This window comes from Passer montanus, unplaced genomic scaffold (genome assembly GCF_014805655.1).
Source record: "Passer montanus isolate IOZ18808 unplaced genomic scaffold, ASM1480565v1 scaffold5, whole genome shotgun sequence".
Lineage (NCBI taxonomy): Eukaryota > Metazoa > Chordata > Aves > Passeriformes > Passeridae > Passer > Passer montanus.
In genome coordinates, this window is record NW_024369929.1 from 16,923,411 (window position 1) to 16,940,249 (window position 16,839).

Sequence of the window (16,839 nt, forward strand, 5' to 3'; positions counted from 1 at the left end):
GGAGGGAAGGGAACAACAAATGGCTTGAGTTTTTTGCCAGGTCCCCTCGGTGTGGCTGTGTGTGTCTGGCTGCCCAAACCTGCCGTGCTCTGCTGCCTGATGAGCGACAGGAGAGCAGCCAGGAGAGGGAGGAAGTCTTGGGCTGTTGGAGAGAAAAAGCAATTACACTTCTGGTGGAAGGATTAACCTGCTTTTGCAGGCCCTTCAGAGGCACAGAGCCTGGCTGATGCCTTTTTGGGACTACCTAAAAACAGAGGCCAGACAAAAGTAAGGGAATAAAAATCACTGGTGTTTATTGAAGGGCCTTCAGGTACATTTAGGACATTCCTACACCCAAAAATGGACCACAGGTTTTCACACTTTTATAAGTTTGGTCCATTTGCATACTGGGGGTTAATCTTCCAATTACAGCTTCAGGTAATGAAGGAATTTACCCCAGGCTTGCTCTCCCAACTCACTTTTGTTTCCATCTCTCTGGGCTGAGGCAGTGAGGTGTCCTTGATTGCCAGGCCTGGAGAGGAATTGTGTCTGCCCAAAATGGGAAAGCAGCAGCTCACATTGTATATGGAGTTTAGAGTTACACACTAAAGAATTGCAGGATTACAAATACATGAAAAATATAAAAGCTGAAATCCTAAAATTTTTAAATATAAAAAGCTAAACATCTTAAAAGTATGTATGTGTATATATATATATATATAAAAGAGCTAAAAATCTAAGCCATCATGACAAGGGGAGGAAGTGCCATGTCCCACACTCTGGATGATTTCTGCTCTTAATCACTTCTTTCCTCCCTTTTCTGGGCTCTGAAAAATATCCCCCAGTAGCTGCAACCAAATAACCCCAATATCCACTGGGTTATTTAACCAGAGCACCCACCCACATTCCCAGCAGAGGAATTCTGCTCTTCCCAGGAACTGGAGGAGCAGGGAGCTGGAGGAGGAGCTGTTCCTCAGGAGGTTTGAGGTAGGCTGTGCTTTGGGGATGAAACATTGGCCTTTGCACCTCGCCCGTGCCCGGCTCCAGCTCTGCAGATAAACGAGTTTCCTGTGCACACAGAGCTTCACACCAGGTGCCCCCACGGATCATTTGTCACTTTTGGCACCTGCTACTGAGAAAAGAGCAAGAGGTGCAGAGATGTAATCATCCTTCACCTTCCTGCCCGGGGTGGGAGCCGAGCAGGAACAATCCAGGAATTCTTTCAAGTCCAGGCCTCGGAGCCACCTCCAGCCACCGCTGGCTGCTGCCAACTTGTTACTTGTCAGAAATCCCCTGCATTAGGGCTGTTCAGGCCTTTTGAAGTAGATTGGCTGGAAAGGCAGAAATAGATTTTTTTTGTTGTTGTTTTATATAGAGATATTGTTTTAGGGATGCTGTGGAAGAAAGTTGTAAGAGTAAATCGAAAGTCGGGCTTTGATTTTGTTTTTTATATAGAGAGTGGGGGTTTTTTAGGAATGTTGTGGAAGAAAGTTGGTCTGGAAGGAGTAAGTCTAATTTGGGAAATGGATTTTGTTTATATATGTATAGATATATATAATTTTTTTGTGGAAGAAAGGTGTCCTTGTAAGAGTAAATCTGAGTTTGTACAATATTGTCATTCACTCTCATTGTAGCCAAAGACCATTCACTTAAGAGTTGGACTTGGTGATCCTTATGGTTCCCTCCAACTCAGAATTTTCTGGGAACTACGGTGCATTTATTACCTGTAATTGCACCTGGCAGCATTTCTGGTGTATCTAAAACTTATTCTTCTAAAAAAAAACTAAAGTCACTATTTGGCCACAAAATGAAATGCAGCTACTATAGAAAAGTAAATACATTTTTTGAAAGCTTTAGTACGAGAGAAGCCTAAACATTCTTTAAACCTAGAGGTTTTGGAGGCTGAAGAGAAAGGCAGGGAGGCTTTGCAGAGCCCAGGCATTGTTTATGAAGTGCTGCCATTTCAGCAGGAGCCAGGACTGGAGCTGGTGCCCAGAGGAGATCTCGTTCCACAGGCAGGGAGCACCAGGGGACCCGGGCACAGAGGAGCTGGGGCTTGCTTTGCTGGGTTCTGGTAACTTCCCTCCTGTGGCCGTGGAGCCACAGCACCATGGCAGCTCCTTCTGCACAAACACAGCTGAGGGGAAGGATTCTCAGGAATATTTAACCCTTCCCAGAGCAGCAGGAATGAAACCTGCTCGGTTTTGGGCAGCCCCTGTTGGCAGCAGGTTCTTGCAGGACGTGCTGGTGGCAGTTGTCCATCGTTCCATCTGTGGGGCTGGCCCCAAGGGATGAGGAACGTGGGTTTGATCCCAAGTTTTCCATCACCACCCTGATGTCATCACTCCAACTTCTCTCCTGTTCCCTCACTCACTGTGCACAGCTGGTTTGGAGAAATCAGAGGGTGCTCTTGTCTTCTCCTGCAGCAGATCCCAGTGGTGGAAATGTTCCTTGGATGCTTAGGGAAAGCTGTGATTCCTGGTTTTCCACTTCGGGAGGCTGTGGGACTTCTCCTGCAGAAGGATGTGATAAATCTCAGGCATTTAAATATGTTCTGAGAAATATTTCACTCTCAAGGAATTGTGTTGGGTAAGACCCCTGAAGGTGTGGAAAGCCTGAGGCTTTTTGGTGTTTGTTGTCAGTCAGGAATGACTCCCAAATTTCATGGGCTTGAGAATGTTTCCAAAACAAAATAAGCAGCTCCAAACTGTATCTGTTGAATTTTCTTCTTGAGGTTATCCATGTAAACCTGCAAACAGGACAGGAAAAGGAAGAAGGTGCCTTATCCATGTTTATTTGTGGATTTGCTGGACATTCTTTATTTCCTGAGCCTCAGTAGCATCTGTGCCACTGCTCTGCGTAGGGAGAGCAAACAGAGCAGGAGAAGTTCCAAATAATCAATTGGAGGAGTAAGTGAGGATAATGCTGGGATCTGTAATTCAAGCTCATATTGCAAAGGTTCCAGAGGATTGGCTTCTGGACATGCTCTTAGGTGGTTCTTTCTTCCTTTGTTCAGACCTGTGAGAGGAAAAAAGGAATATCCAGATCCTGATGTTATTGCTGCCTTCAAAAGAGAGAGATTCGGGAGGGATTGTTCAGCACGCTCATTCTCAGGTCTTCATTTAGATAATGTGGCTTCCCCTGACTCCAGGGAAGTCAATAAGGTTTATACCAGAGCCCTGGCACTCTATAAATTAAATATTAGGAGCAGTGTTTGAAGTTTAAAGCCCTCCCTCCTCCTCCAGCTCGGATTTTCTGCCGCTGTGCTTTTGTCTTTCTGCCTGAGCACCTTGCTGACAAGTGCTAATAACAAAATGCCAAGAGAGGGTCCAGTCGGAGTTACCACCCATTAAACATTCGGAACTTGTCCTTTTGCTCATAGATTGTGCATAATTAATAATTAAACGGTTGCAGTTGTAATGGGTTGACCTCCTTGAACTGTTCATTATTCACAAGGCAAAGGCATCACTCAAACTTTTTTCCTCTTGCCCTTCCCTCGCTCGGTGTGCACAGCTGGCTTGGGGAAATCAGAGGCTGCTCTTGTCTTCTCCTGCAGCAGATCCCAGCCATGGAAATGTTGTTTGGATCTTCTCCTGCAGCGGATCCCAGCTGTGGAGTTATTCCTTGGGTCTTAGGGGAGCAGCCACTCCTGGGAATAATGTTCCATGGGTCCTTAGATCTCTTTGTGTCTTCACTGCTGTTTTGGCATCATCCCCAGTATCGAGGTCTTTATGGCACTGGTCAAAAGCTGTGGCAGTTCATGAAAAGGAAAGAACCTTCTCCCAGTCAACATTGAAAAGATCTGTTCCTCATTCCTTTAAAATCTTGGATTTCTGCTGTCTTTCCCTCTATAGTGTGAATTCATTTTGTAGGTGGGGAAATCAGGCAGGTCACTGGGGTGCAGTGACCATATTCCATCACTCAGGCTGGGTACAGATGTGTAGCTTTGCTTTATTTCCCTTTATTCTCATCTCTTGGAGTGTCAGACAACATCTGGGAAACCTCAGGATACAAAATAAGCTTTGTCTGCCCATCCTGGGCTTGAGCAGCATGGTCTAGTGGAAGGTATCAACCTTGGTTTCATTGAGCCTCCCAAAAGGCTTTGCATTTTTCAGGCAAATATCTGATAAATCTGTGTCCACTAAAGTCCTTGGAATGCTCCATCTCTTTTCCATCCTGAGATCCAGAGTGTGTTTATCTCCACCCTTCCATGCCAAATCTCTTCCTCAGCTCGTCAGAGCAAACCAGCCCAGGTGTGGCCACAGCCAGCAGATCAAATACCTGAATTAAGCAGAAAAATATGCACTAAAAATGGGGGGAAAATAGGATTTAACCCTTACTTCCATCCAGGTAAAATTTTCCTAGGCAAGAGCTCCTTGTCCCATGGCTGAGCTGCAGGACAGGAGCTGCACAGTCCAGGTTTTTATGCTGATGTTGGAACAACTTCTCCCCTCGCCTGGATGAGCCCGGAGGGTTTGGAATAACCAGAGTGGGACGCTGGTGGCTCCAGAGCAGCTCATCAGCTTCTCCTCCCCTCTCCTAATGAGCTTTCTCTCCATTATGGGCCGTCATCTCCTGTGAATGCAGAAATTATCACCTCCCAAATGAGTGTGAAGTGCTGGATGCCCATCCCGATCCTGCAGCGTGGACTGAGCTGAGCTGGCAGCCCTGCGAGGGATGGATGGGTTGGGAAAAGCTCCTCACTGGCATTTTGCTTAAAATAAACAGCAGGGGTGGCTTGCTGGGCACAGCCAGTTCCCCAGGGCATGGTGTCCCATGGATTCTGTGCCCAGAGCATTTCCTACCTGTCCCTTTTGGGTCCATCCCATGGATTCTGTACCCAGAGCATTTCCTGCCTGTCCCTTTTGGGTCCATCCCAAGGATTCTGTACCCAGAGCATTTCCTACCTGTCCCTTTTGGGTCCATCCCATGGATTCTGTGCCTGGAGCATTTCCTACCTGTCCCTTTTGGGTCCATCCCAGTGGATTTTGTGTTTGGAGCCTTTCCCACCTGTCCCTTTTGGGTCCATCCCAGTGGATTTTGTGTTTGGAGCCTTTCCCCCCTGTCCCTTTTGGGTTCATCCCATGGTTTCTGTGCCTGGAGCATTTCCTACCTGTCTCTTTTGGGAGAAGCCCAGGAAGGCTCTGGTGGGCAGGGGGAAAGGATGGGGAGAGGCAAATGCAAGACTGGCATTTCCTTCTGTGTTTTCTCTGTTAATACAGATCATTTTCATGGGCAGTGCTTTGAAGTGGAGAAAGTTTAATTGTGCTGCTGATTTCCTTGTGTTCCCTCCACTCTGCAGCAGGAACCTTCCCTGGATTGCTGTCATTCCTAAGTTTGGAATCAATAACCTCTCCCTCACCCGGCCCGAGTTCAAAGAGAATTTGGCCACGTTCTATCAAACACTCCTTGTATTTAATAGAAGTCTTTGAAAATTGTCAAGCAATTTTGGCTTCTCCTTTTACTCTTCAGCTACTTTTGATTTAATTGTGTTTTCCAGCAGTTTCCAATTGTTCGGATTGGAAACAAAGCCTTAATAAGAGTTCTAGTTAATTTTCTCTCTTGTAATTACCGATCTCATTTTTCTGATAATTGGCCACAGCAATTATATGTATATTTACTAATCACACAGGAGGCTCTGCAGTCGTGTCTATCTGCCACCATTGATAATGGCACACACATTGCAGAGGTGCTTTTATCATCTTCTTTTTTCCACTACATCAAAGCTATTTCCCCGTTCCCCATAATGAATACATGCATGCATTTGACACAGTTGTGTGCTAGAGAAATTGTTTGGCTCCCACCAAATGCTGCACGCTCCGAGTTTCTTGCCTGCAGCGCTGGAAGGTTGTATGTAATGATATATTGCTCATCCAAATGGCCAAAGCACTCCAAAGCACAGTGAGATTAAAATAAGTCATTCCTTTGTTAATTTAAATAGGTGCATGTATCATACTTTGCAGGGTACTTTGTGGAGGGATGTCAGGGAGGAAAAAAGACGCCGAAAGGTATTTTTAATAGCAAATGAGAATAGATGAGAATGGAGTCATTTGCAGCTGCGTGTTTTATGTGGCTCTCTTGTTCCAACTGTAGGTCTAATGAGATGACACTGTTAAAGTACTCTGCAGTGTAATTTCATTACATCCTGAGCTGTTACACTATAAACACAGTGGAGCTCTCCGTCATTCCTGGAAAAACTCCGAAATTCGTAAAGCCCTTCTTTGCAAATGGTGATGTTGTTTGTTCCCTGTTCCTCATCTTCCTTTTTTTCACCCTTCTGCTCTTTCCCTTTTTTTATTTCCATAAATACTGGCTGGTTGTTTTCTCATGGTAGCCCGGTAAATCCTGCTCCCTTCCCTTTTTTTTTTTTTTTTTTTTGGCTTTTAAAAATTCTTTTTGCCTTTTAAATCGTGAACAGGCAGCATATGAGGACAGCCTGGAAAATGAATAAGTGTAAATAAACATGAGTGTAAATAAATAGCGAATGCAGTGAAAGAAACAAAGGTCAACACAAGAATAATTTCACAGCTCTTTGTTAATTACAAGACCATTTGTGTGTTACTTAAATAATCATTAATTTCTCATTTACACTTTCCCTACCTTCCTTTTTACCCTGTGGCTATCATTGTCCTTTTTTCACCTCCCCTCAGTGTCTTTCCACATGTTTTTACCCATTGTGTAATACTCATTAGTTGAAATTCAGTGTTTTATAACACATCCTCCAAAGAATTTGTACCTTTCTGTCTCAAATCCTGCGTGTGAAAAGAAGGCTTTATTCCGGGTTATTATTCCGGGTTATTATTCCTGGAGGGTTTATTTATTTTGTTGGGTTTTTTTTTTTCAGTGTGTGTGTTTTGTTTTGCGGTTATTTTGCTTTCAACCTAAAAAAAAAAAAATTAAAAAAAAAGCTGTTGCCTGCTCCTGACTGCTCCTTGTCTCGCTGCAATGCCAGGAATCGCCGGTGCTTCCAGCCGGGGAGTTCTCGGAGCCATTTGTGCACTTCATCACTCAATGGTGAGCTGGGTGTGTGGCTGCCGTGGCCTGGGTGGAAATGAGCCGTGCCATGAACCGCCAGCTCCCCGAGCCCTCCTGGCTCTGCAGCCCTTCCCGAGCCCTGGGCAGATGGGGCAGCAGAGCCGAGCAAACTGGTTAAATTATGTCAACGTTATTTACACAAAGGGTCGTAAAAGTACTGAGAGGCTCGGGCCTTTTTGGGGGTTTTTAATCTCTTTTTTAATAAACCTCGCCCTGAATGTGGCTAGTGAGAGTCTAAGAATTCATCAGGAAAATTCATGTGTGTAATAACATTATTTAGGGTTTATTTTTTAAAATATTTTGTGTAAAATTGCCTCGATGTTTAGGAAGGCAAGCGGCCTTGATGAATTCATTGCCTCCTCAGTAAGTAATTTTTACTTTACAGTAAGTAATTCATCTGCAAAATTCATATCTGCAATATCATTATTTAGGGGGTTTTAAAAAATATTTTGTGTAAAATTGCCTCCATGTTTAGAAGGCAAGCGGCCTTGATGAATTCATTGGCTTCTCAGTAAGTAATTTTTACTGAGAGCCGTGGTTTAAAACACACCACTGGGTATATTTGCTGTCCTTAAAACAGAATAGTTCATTGGAAACCTTTTAAATTAAAGGAGAATTGGGGAGAAGAGGAGGTTGTAGAATAAAGAATACGGTTCTTGAGCGAGTAGAGGATACAAATCTGGCAGGTAAGAGATCCTAAAGAAGCAAAGCTAAGGGAAAAATCTCTTTTTAACTGCCACACACCCCTCAAAACCTAAAAATAATTTTAAAAGGGGAGGGATTTATGCACAGCAGAAGAAATAAGCTTGAATTTTGTAAAAATAGGAAGTGTTGGAGGGAGAAACATCCCCTCTTGCAGGGCTGGATGAGGTCAGAGGGAGCCACCAGAGTGGGAGCTGTGTATGGGTGGGAGCCCATACACAGGGAATCCAGGGATGTGTCTTTTCCCAGGGATTTGTCCTGCTCCAGGGATGGGTCCTTGTCCTCCCCCAACCCCACACAGGTTGGGTTTTGCACGTTTTGGGGTTTTCTGCCACACGCCAGGGCCGCTGCAGCAAAAGTGACCCCATAAAACTGAATTCTGAGCAGCTCACAGAGCAGAAAGTATCTCTGAGGCCTGCCACGGCCTGTAACAAATACAGCCACAAAAAGCAGGCTGATGAGCAGTTAATTAAAGTAACTAAATAATTAAAGTTTGTGTAACAGAGGCCTCAGTTTTCTGTGGTTTCAGCTTACAAAGACCGAGGCTATTTGGAGGATTCTGCAGCACAAGCCGGGCTGTGGAGCTCCAGCTCCTTTTATCCTCCCAAAACATGGATGACAGGCTGCTCTCAAAAAGCCGGAATGAGGCAGAGGGAGGGCCAGCCTGTGCTGAAATCCCCCCGATGTCAACCTGCAGCAGCAGTGATGGTGGCTAATAGGCTGGCTCTCCCTGGGGACGGGGCTACTTTGGGCTGTCAGATTAGAGCTGCTGCCTCACACAGCTCGTGGGACTTCGATGGCTGAGGGGCTCCCAGTTATGTGTAGGGGAAGGTAAATTGTGTCCTTAATATCTCCAATTTACAGCACAGCTCATTTGGTATTTTATACCCAGTGCTTTATTAGCTGTGGGGGGAATTACTGCTTAAAAAAACAAACCAAAAAAAAAAGCCAAATAAGGAGCAACTATATCTTATTTAAGCAATCAATTTGGAATAACGCTGAGAGATGTCAAGTGAGCAGCATCCCAGACTTTGTGCCAGGCCCTCCATAAAGCCTGGCTGCTTGGATGGAATCCAATTAGTCCACAGGCAGCTCCTGGTGGTCACCTCTGTGCCACGTTATTGTGTTCCCTCACGCAGCTAAGCACGGCCTCCAGAGCTAATTGCACCTGTTGCAGGGCAAAGCAGGACTGTTTGCATGAGAAACATGATCCTATAACCAGGTTAATGCTGGGTAATGAACTATCACCCTGCAGGGTAATGGAAATGAGTGGGGGAAAGTGAAGGTAGGAACCCCAGGGTATTGCTGTTCGGAGGTGGAGTTGGATTTCCCACCCGTTTGGGTAATGCTTTGTGTTCAGCTGTGTCATAATCCCCAGAAAAAATGGGAATCAGCTCTCTGTACCTGCTGGTTATCAGGGGTTTCTGTGTCTACGCACCTTTCATGGGATGTAAATAGAGAAATCCATACAAATGGATTTAAAAATACATCATCAAATGTACAAATACATAATGCCCACCTTTCATGGGATGTAAATAGAGAAATCCGTACAAATGGTTTTAAAACACATCATCAAATGTACAAATACATAATGCCCACCTTTCATGGGATGTAAATACAGAAATCCACACAAATGGATTTAAAAATACATCATCAAATGTACAAATACATAATGCCCACCTTTCATGGGGTGTAAATACAGAAATCCACACAGTGTGGAGCCCTGCATCCCATCAGGGAAGGCTGGGAGGGAGGAAAATGCCATTAATAATTTGGTTACTGTTAGATATCTGTGTCCCATACACTGAAATTCTTCACTCTGTGATAAAAGGGATAAAATACAATTAATAAAAATGGGAATCAGGTCTGTGTACTTGCTGTTTTCCAGTGGTTTCTGTATTTATACACCTTTCTTGGTTACAAACAGTGTGGAGCCCCACATCCCACAAGGGAAGGCTGGGAGGGACAAAAAAATCCATTAATATTTGGGGACTGTGAGGAACCCTGTGTCCCATACACTGAAATTCTTCATTCTGTGATAAAAGGGATAAAATACAACAGGAAAAATGGGAATCAGCTCTCTGTAGCTCCTGGTTCTTGGGGATCTCTGTATTTACACACTTTTAATGGTTATAAACAGTGTGGAGCCACACACCCCCTAAAGAAAGCCTGGGAGGGAGGAAAAACCCAAAATTAATATTTTGGTTACTGTTAGGAGCCCTGTCTCCCATCAGCACCTGATAAATTTAAGAAATACACTAAAATTCTTCACTCTGTGATAAAAGAGATAAAATACAATTCGATATTTCAACGTTTTAAGTAAAGCAATTTAATATTTCCAATCAACAAGCAGTTGTTTTGATACAAACGTTTTGTTTTCTGACACAGCATGAAGAAGCAGCCAAAGGAAAGGCCAGCACCTGAAGATTTAATGGTGAGTGAAACCTCAGTCTGGATTTGTCAATGAATATTTTTTGGTCATTTACATGGAAATACCTCTCTTTTTTTTTCCTGCATTTTTCAGTGTGCTGAGTGTATTTCTCTCTTTCTGCTTGTGCAGTAATTCCATATTTGCACCCAAACCAGAGGTGGAATTGTGGTTCTAAAGTTGTTTTGCTGTTACCTTCACTTGTGACTGGGGAGTTAATTCAGAACTTTCACAGCCACTGTTGAGTTTCAGTCCAAACCATTTTGATGCTTGATACACATTTTCTTCCAGTTTGGATGTCCAGGGATTACAGCTTAATGTAGGTCAGCATTTGCCAGCCTGAACCTTCCCAAAAGTGAAGATTGAAAACAGAGGGGGGGGTTAAAATATGTATTTTAATGAAATGCAAGAGCCACTGTTTTCAGTGATGTAAAATGAGACCAGTTTGGCTCAGGAGAAGGAGAATATTTGGTGAGGTGTGTCCATGGAAGGGCTCTCAGGCTTGGGATCTGAGCTCAGAGCCCACTTCTTGTGCAATTGTCATTTTTCAATTATTAATTATTGCTATTTACAGCAATTTATGTAGACTCCCAGTCCCCCTCTGGCTCATGTCAAACACCTTTAATTTTTGAATTTCCTTACTTTCCTTTATACTCTGCTTGCTGCAACTCGAAAGCTTCTCTAGAATCATCATGATTTATTTGAAATTAAATATATATTTTAATATACATATTTATTTGAATGAATATACATATGTGCATGGAATATACAGAGATAATTGGAATAGAGGAATAATTGTAAGGGATTTTAACAGGATCAAGACACTGGTGCATCCTCTCATTTCTTGTTTCCAAGAAAGAGAATATTCTCATTGCTTCTGTGAGAATAAACAAGTTTTTCTACTGCAGCAATTCTCTAGTTAAAGGCTAATCTGTGAAGATGCCCAGGGGCAGGTGTCTCACAACCCAGAGCAGTCTCTTTCCTGCTTGGGAAAGTATTTAACTGTCAGTCTCATTTTAGGGATATTAACTCCACCAAATCTGCCCTCGGAGTTGGGCACCTGCTTAAACCCCTCGCTGAAATGAAACCTTAAAGTTTATCAGAGCCCCTCCACCTTGGGTGTTCTCCCACCAAAGGCTGATTTTTGTCTTTTTTATGAACTTTTGATGGCTGGGGAATTCTTGCAGTTAGTCACATCTGAGGAAACTTGGAGCAGGTTCTGGAGCTGCAGCCACATTTACCTCGTGCACTGTTCTGCCATGGCTGGCTGCCCCAGCCATTAAAACAATGGAATGGGCTTTCAGAAAACCTCTCTCTGCTTGCAGATGCACATTTTGGTGATGCAATAGGCCTGCCACTTATAAATAAAACATCTGCAGATCCCAGCGCCCCCCAGAAGTGTGCGTGGGGATGGTTGTGAGCAATAACACCACTCCAGGGTGTAGAGCCATAAAAATGAGGCCAAAGGGTGAGTGCCTGCAGTAGCAGGGAAGTGCACAGATTTATCTTTACAACTACATGCCCTGGAGTGTGCTGGGCCCCTTTAAAGGAGGTGTTTTGTGAAATTATTTGGAAATTCCGGCGCCTCTGGGGGAGAAAAAATAAATAAAAAAGAAGCGTTCCTACTTTTTAAACAATTTAATGCATTTTTTTTCCACCTCCTTTTTAGGCAGTTGGAAATGAGCTTGCAACAATGAGTAGTAAAACAGGAGCTGCTCACTCCTTTATATTATAGAGGATATATGTAATATTAGATATAGTATATATTTATATTTTCATTTCACATTATATATAAATATATATTTATAATCAATAAGTATATATTATCTAATTGTATTATATTATTAATAGTAAGTAATTATTTGTCTATACATAATCTTTATATAATATGTTTATATAATTATTTTTATTTATATATTATATCATTTTAGAGTCTAACCCTTTATATTTTTGCTTTTCCCCAGTCTTCTCAAGGAGCACTTTATTTATAAAATTAATATGAATATATGCATTAACATTATGTGTCTGTGCACACATATATACACACAGCATATCTGTGCCTAAATATGTGTGAAAAAATTTATTTATAATTGCTGGAAAACAGGGCCAGAAAAAAACCCTAAAACTTCAAATATTGTGGAATTAATGAGGTTGGAAAAGCCCTCCAAGGTCACGGAGTCCATTTGAGCCCCACCTTGAGCAGAGCACTGAGTGCCACATTCCCTGAGCACAAAAATCCTGTGAACTCTGGAGTTTCTCACCAGTGCATCCTTTCATTCCATCTTGCTGAGATTGCCACGTGGCTCTGGTGGATGGAAGGAATGCACAGAGGGATGCAGAGAAACCCTGGATCTTCAAGGTCACCTTCTCCCTGATTGAAACCAGAGCAGGGATTCACCTTGTTCGCTGCGGTTTGGGTTGGTTTATTTTAATTAAAAGCAGTGTTGCAGCAATGATGGGAGGTGTCACACGCTGCCATCCTCACCTGCAGACAAACCAGAGCATCTTCCCTCCCCTGCAGACACAGCTGTGCTGGAAGTCACTGTCTGGTGCCCAGTTTAGGATAATTAAGGGCTGAAAGCAAGTTGAAGGGAGCAGAAGATGAATCTTTTCCTCCTCTGCTGAAAGTCAGTGGGTTTTAGGTGCATTTCAGGAGCTGAGTGCCAATACCTGGAGTGCCAGGTTGGCACCTCCACCAGAGTCCTGGGATGGATTTCCTCTGCCTGTCATGCTAAAAGCTCTTTTTTATAAAACCCAAAATGTCCATTTGGTCAGGAAGTTGGGCCAAAGCCGAGGCTGGAGGAAATTCCTGTTTAAAGTAAAGCTTTTCATTCCCACAGGTGTCCATGTGCAGGTGGATCAGGCTCCTGTATTTATTTATTTTATTATTTATTTACTCACTGCCCTTTCTCCCCTGCAGCCATGCCCAAAACAAGATATGCCACTGGTTTTTCTGGGTGTGCACAATCAAATCCACTGACTTGTTCCACAGCACTGAAATAAGGAATTTCACCAAGTAAAGAGGAAAAAATTGTCCATTCAGGGAAAGGAGCAACCTCAGAATTACCAGTGGTCATCCTGAACTTTAAAATGCTGCTCTTTAATCTCCAGTTTGTTCCCTCTTAAGAGAAAGGCAGAGAGCCAATTAAATTGAACATATTCCTATATTATCACAGGGAAGGCTGCAGAGCACATTCCTCTCTGTCTGTCCCCTCCCTTTCTAACATGAAAATCTCAACAATTCTTCTGTATAAAGGGATTTTTCCCCTTTGCAGTTGTGTTTTTTGCCAGAAACACTGAGTTTTTCTGGCTCTCAGGGCAGTGTTTATTCAGGAGTTGTGCTGTGGCAGCCCAGGGAAGGTTTAAACTCCTGCTCCTGTTTTTAATTCCCTGTTGTACTTGTTGGAGATGTTCTCTAACATCTTAACATGTGTCTTAAGATATTTAAATATACAAACTAACTGTTTATCTGGGGAAAACATACCCATTACAGCCAGTAAAATCAGTGCCTGGTCCAGAGCCATTCCTGGAATGGAGAGAGGGATTGCTGGGTGCATTGGAATGGGAAATTTCAAAATTGTATTAGGCATTGAAATAAATGAAATACCAAAGGAGAACAGGTTTTCCAGCATGTCAGTGGCTTTGACACAGATCATGTACAGTTTATCACACAATGTTTAAATTTATACATTTCATAGTTTTTTATTTAAATAATTTAAATTGACAAAGGTTAATAATTTTATTTTAAAATTGATAAAAAATTAAATAAAGTATCAACATAAGAAACATCAGTAATTTAAATTTTTAACTCCTGTTTAAACCCAGGGAAGGTTTAGATTCTGGTTTAAACCCAGGGAAGGTTTAACTCCTGTATAAACCCAGGGAAGGTTTAATTCCTGTTTAAAGCCAGGGAAGGTTTAACTCCTGTATAAACCCAGGGAAGGTTTAATTCCTGTTTAGAGCCAGGGAAGGATTACAAGGGAAGGCTGGGAGGGACAGGTTTAACTCCTGTTTAAAGCCAGGCAAGGTTTAGAGTCTGGTTTAAACCCAGGGAAGGTTTAATTCCTGTTTAGAGCCAGGGAAGGTTTAACCCCTGTTTAAAGCCAGGGAGGTTTAAACTCTGCTCATGCCCGGAGTCCAGGGAAGCAGGCAGGCTGGGGCTGTGCCTGTATTTACGGTATTTTCCCAAAGCTTTCCATCCTAAGCTCTATTTAATGGAATCTATGCATAGTAAGTAATCAGGTCAGAGAGAAGCAGCATCCCCTGTTTGAGATCAATCGCTGGCTAATACTTTATCTAGGCCACTTTATTATCTCATGCTGATTCCATTCCCATTCTCCTCCTCCTTTGTAGCGTGCACTTCAGCTGTGGTAAAACTACGCCTGGCATACATATTAAAAACATATACCCATTCTATCTGTATGTAAATGGGGGAGGCACAGCTGGATATTGCAGGAGTTTGATTTACTAATAGTTATTATCTGTTCTAGCTGTTCAGAGGCAGGGAGAGTTGCAGAAAACAAGCTAGCGCAGAAATTGCCTTTATGATATCACTGCCCTGCTTTGGTAATTGTTTAAAATCTCTTCTTTAGCTGCAAGCTCGGCCTGGCTGCTGCAGATTGTTGGTGCTTTTTGTGGAATTGCTGGAGTCTCTTGGTGAGGGGTTTTTTTTGTTGTTAGTGCAGCATTGAACTCCTCCGTGATGGTTGTTGGAACGAAAGGCGTTTACGTAAAAAATGGTGTTTGAGACACCAAAAGTCAGGAATGGAGCAGTTATTCCGTTGTGCTCTCCTGTGGAGGCATCAAAGCACAGCCTTTAGGATGTCTCAAGGAAAAATTGGGCAGGGAGAGGATGCAGTCACCTCCTGCACTCCATTACTTTTGCACAGATCTAATGATTCTTCTTCGAGTTGTCAACACAACCAGGAGCTTTTCTCCTTCTTAAAATTTAAATTACTGACGCTTCTTAGGTCAATATTTTATCAATTTAAATTGTATCAATTTAAACATCGTGTGATAAATTGTACATGATCTGTGTCAAAGCCACTGACATGCTGGAAAACCTGTTCTCTTTTGGTATTTCATTTATTTCAATGCCTAAAACAATTTTGAAATTTCCCATTCCAATGCATCCAGCAATCCCCCTCCCCATTCCAGGAATGGCTCTGGACCAGGCACCCTGATTTTATTGGCTGTAATGGGTATTTTTTTCCAGATAAACAGTTAGTTTGTATATTTAAAAATCTTAAGAGACGTATTAAGACATTAGAGACTCAAACATGCATTCTGGCTGCACATCTCCAACAAGTACAACAAGGGAATTAAAGATGTAAGGTTTTAAGTAACTATATTTTATGTAGCTTTATTTCAGAGGGTCTGCACAATAGTCACCATATTTGCAGTTCGTTGTGTCAAACCCCTGGTTTCAGCTCTCAGGAAATACTTTTATGGTTTAAACAAACAAATGGAGGATCAGCATAATCCTGGCTGGATTTTCATCTAAACCCCCAGAATAAAGCCAATAAAACACTGGTGCTTAGGTTTGTCAATAAAGGGCTTTCCCCCAGTGGTGTCACTGAGGAGCCAGGGCTGGGGTCTGGATGATGATGATGGGATGGACCAGAGGGCTCTCAGCAGTTCCTTTTGCACAAACACCCCCAGAGCTCCTGTGAGAGCAGCTTTAGAGAGCCATGCTTGCTGTGTGCACCTGTCCAGATGTTTGGGCACTGCTGCTGAATCACAGGGAGACGAGAATTTTCCCTTTTTGACTACTTTGTTTTATGCTGGGCCGGTGCAGGATCTCCCATCAGGGCTGATGAAATTGCCTGTGCTTGGAGCTCTGATGAATGGCTTTGTTTGCAGATGTGCAGCCTCTCCTCTGTCACAGCCATCCCAGTTATTCACTCCATGACAAGGGGAACTTCTGACAGACACCAAACACAAGCAGATGTGAAGGAAAGGGCTCTCTCCTGGTTTCTCAGGGAAAAAAAATACAGAGCCAAGTATTTTAGCTTTTGTAAATATAGAATTGTTTAGGTTGGGAAAGGTCTTATAGGATCATCCAGTTCAGTCATGAAATATATGTGATTAATAATAAACTGGGCCTTCAGTCTGTCACTTCAGACATGAGGTGGACAAGGAGTTCTGGATCAAACCCTGGATACACTGAAGACAAAGCAAAATTTATATTGAGGCAAGATTTCACAGCAGGGCTCAGGATGCTCCTGTTCAGTATCTTCCTTGCTCAAGGTAGCTTAAGAGGAAAAAAAAATTTGTGTTTCTTCAGGTGGCAGCATTGCTCACTGAGCTGAAATTGGGAAAGGTGGGTCAGGGGTATTTCCCCTTCTGTCTTTCAAAAAAAAAAAGGGGGAAATGTCACCTCTGTCCTTGGGCTGTGAGACCTTCTGTGCCACTTGAGAAATCAGCTCTTGAAATGGCATTGCTCACTGAGCTGAAATTGGGAAAGGTGGGTCAGGGGTATTTCCCCCTCTGTATTTCAAAAAAAAAGGGGGGAAATGCCTCCTCTGTCCATGAGGTGTGAGATATTCTGTGCCACTTGACAAATCAACTCTTGAAATAGAGACATCCATTCTATCAGTGTCACTAAATCCACCCAAGAGCTGGTTGGTGACACTTTAAGGGGTGGTGCCTTCATTCCCTGCCTGCTGCACCCATTGCCATGGGATCACCCAGTT

General features: G+C 43.0%; 1 protein-coding gene across 3 annotated transcripts in view; it reads left to right on the plus strand.

Annotated features, from left to right (window-relative positions):
• The window catches only part of MAP2K5 (mitogen-activated protein kinase kinase 5), a 123,360-nt gene that overhangs the window by 94,101 nt on the left and 12,420 nt on the right, over window positions 1-16,839 (plus strand). For 2 of the 3 annotated variants that reach the window (XM_039722886.1, XM_039722887.1), the window contains exons 20-21: window positions 6,932-6,993; window positions 10,105-10,150. In XM_039722886.1, the coding sequence (XP_039578820.1) occupies window positions 6,932-6,993; window positions 10,105-10,150 (108 nt within the window). Of the gene's footprint in view, window positions 1-6,072; window positions 6,905-6,931; window positions 6,994-10,104; window positions 10,151-16,839 lie in introns of those variants that run through there. The other variant, XM_039722888.1, reaches the window with a different exon arrangement.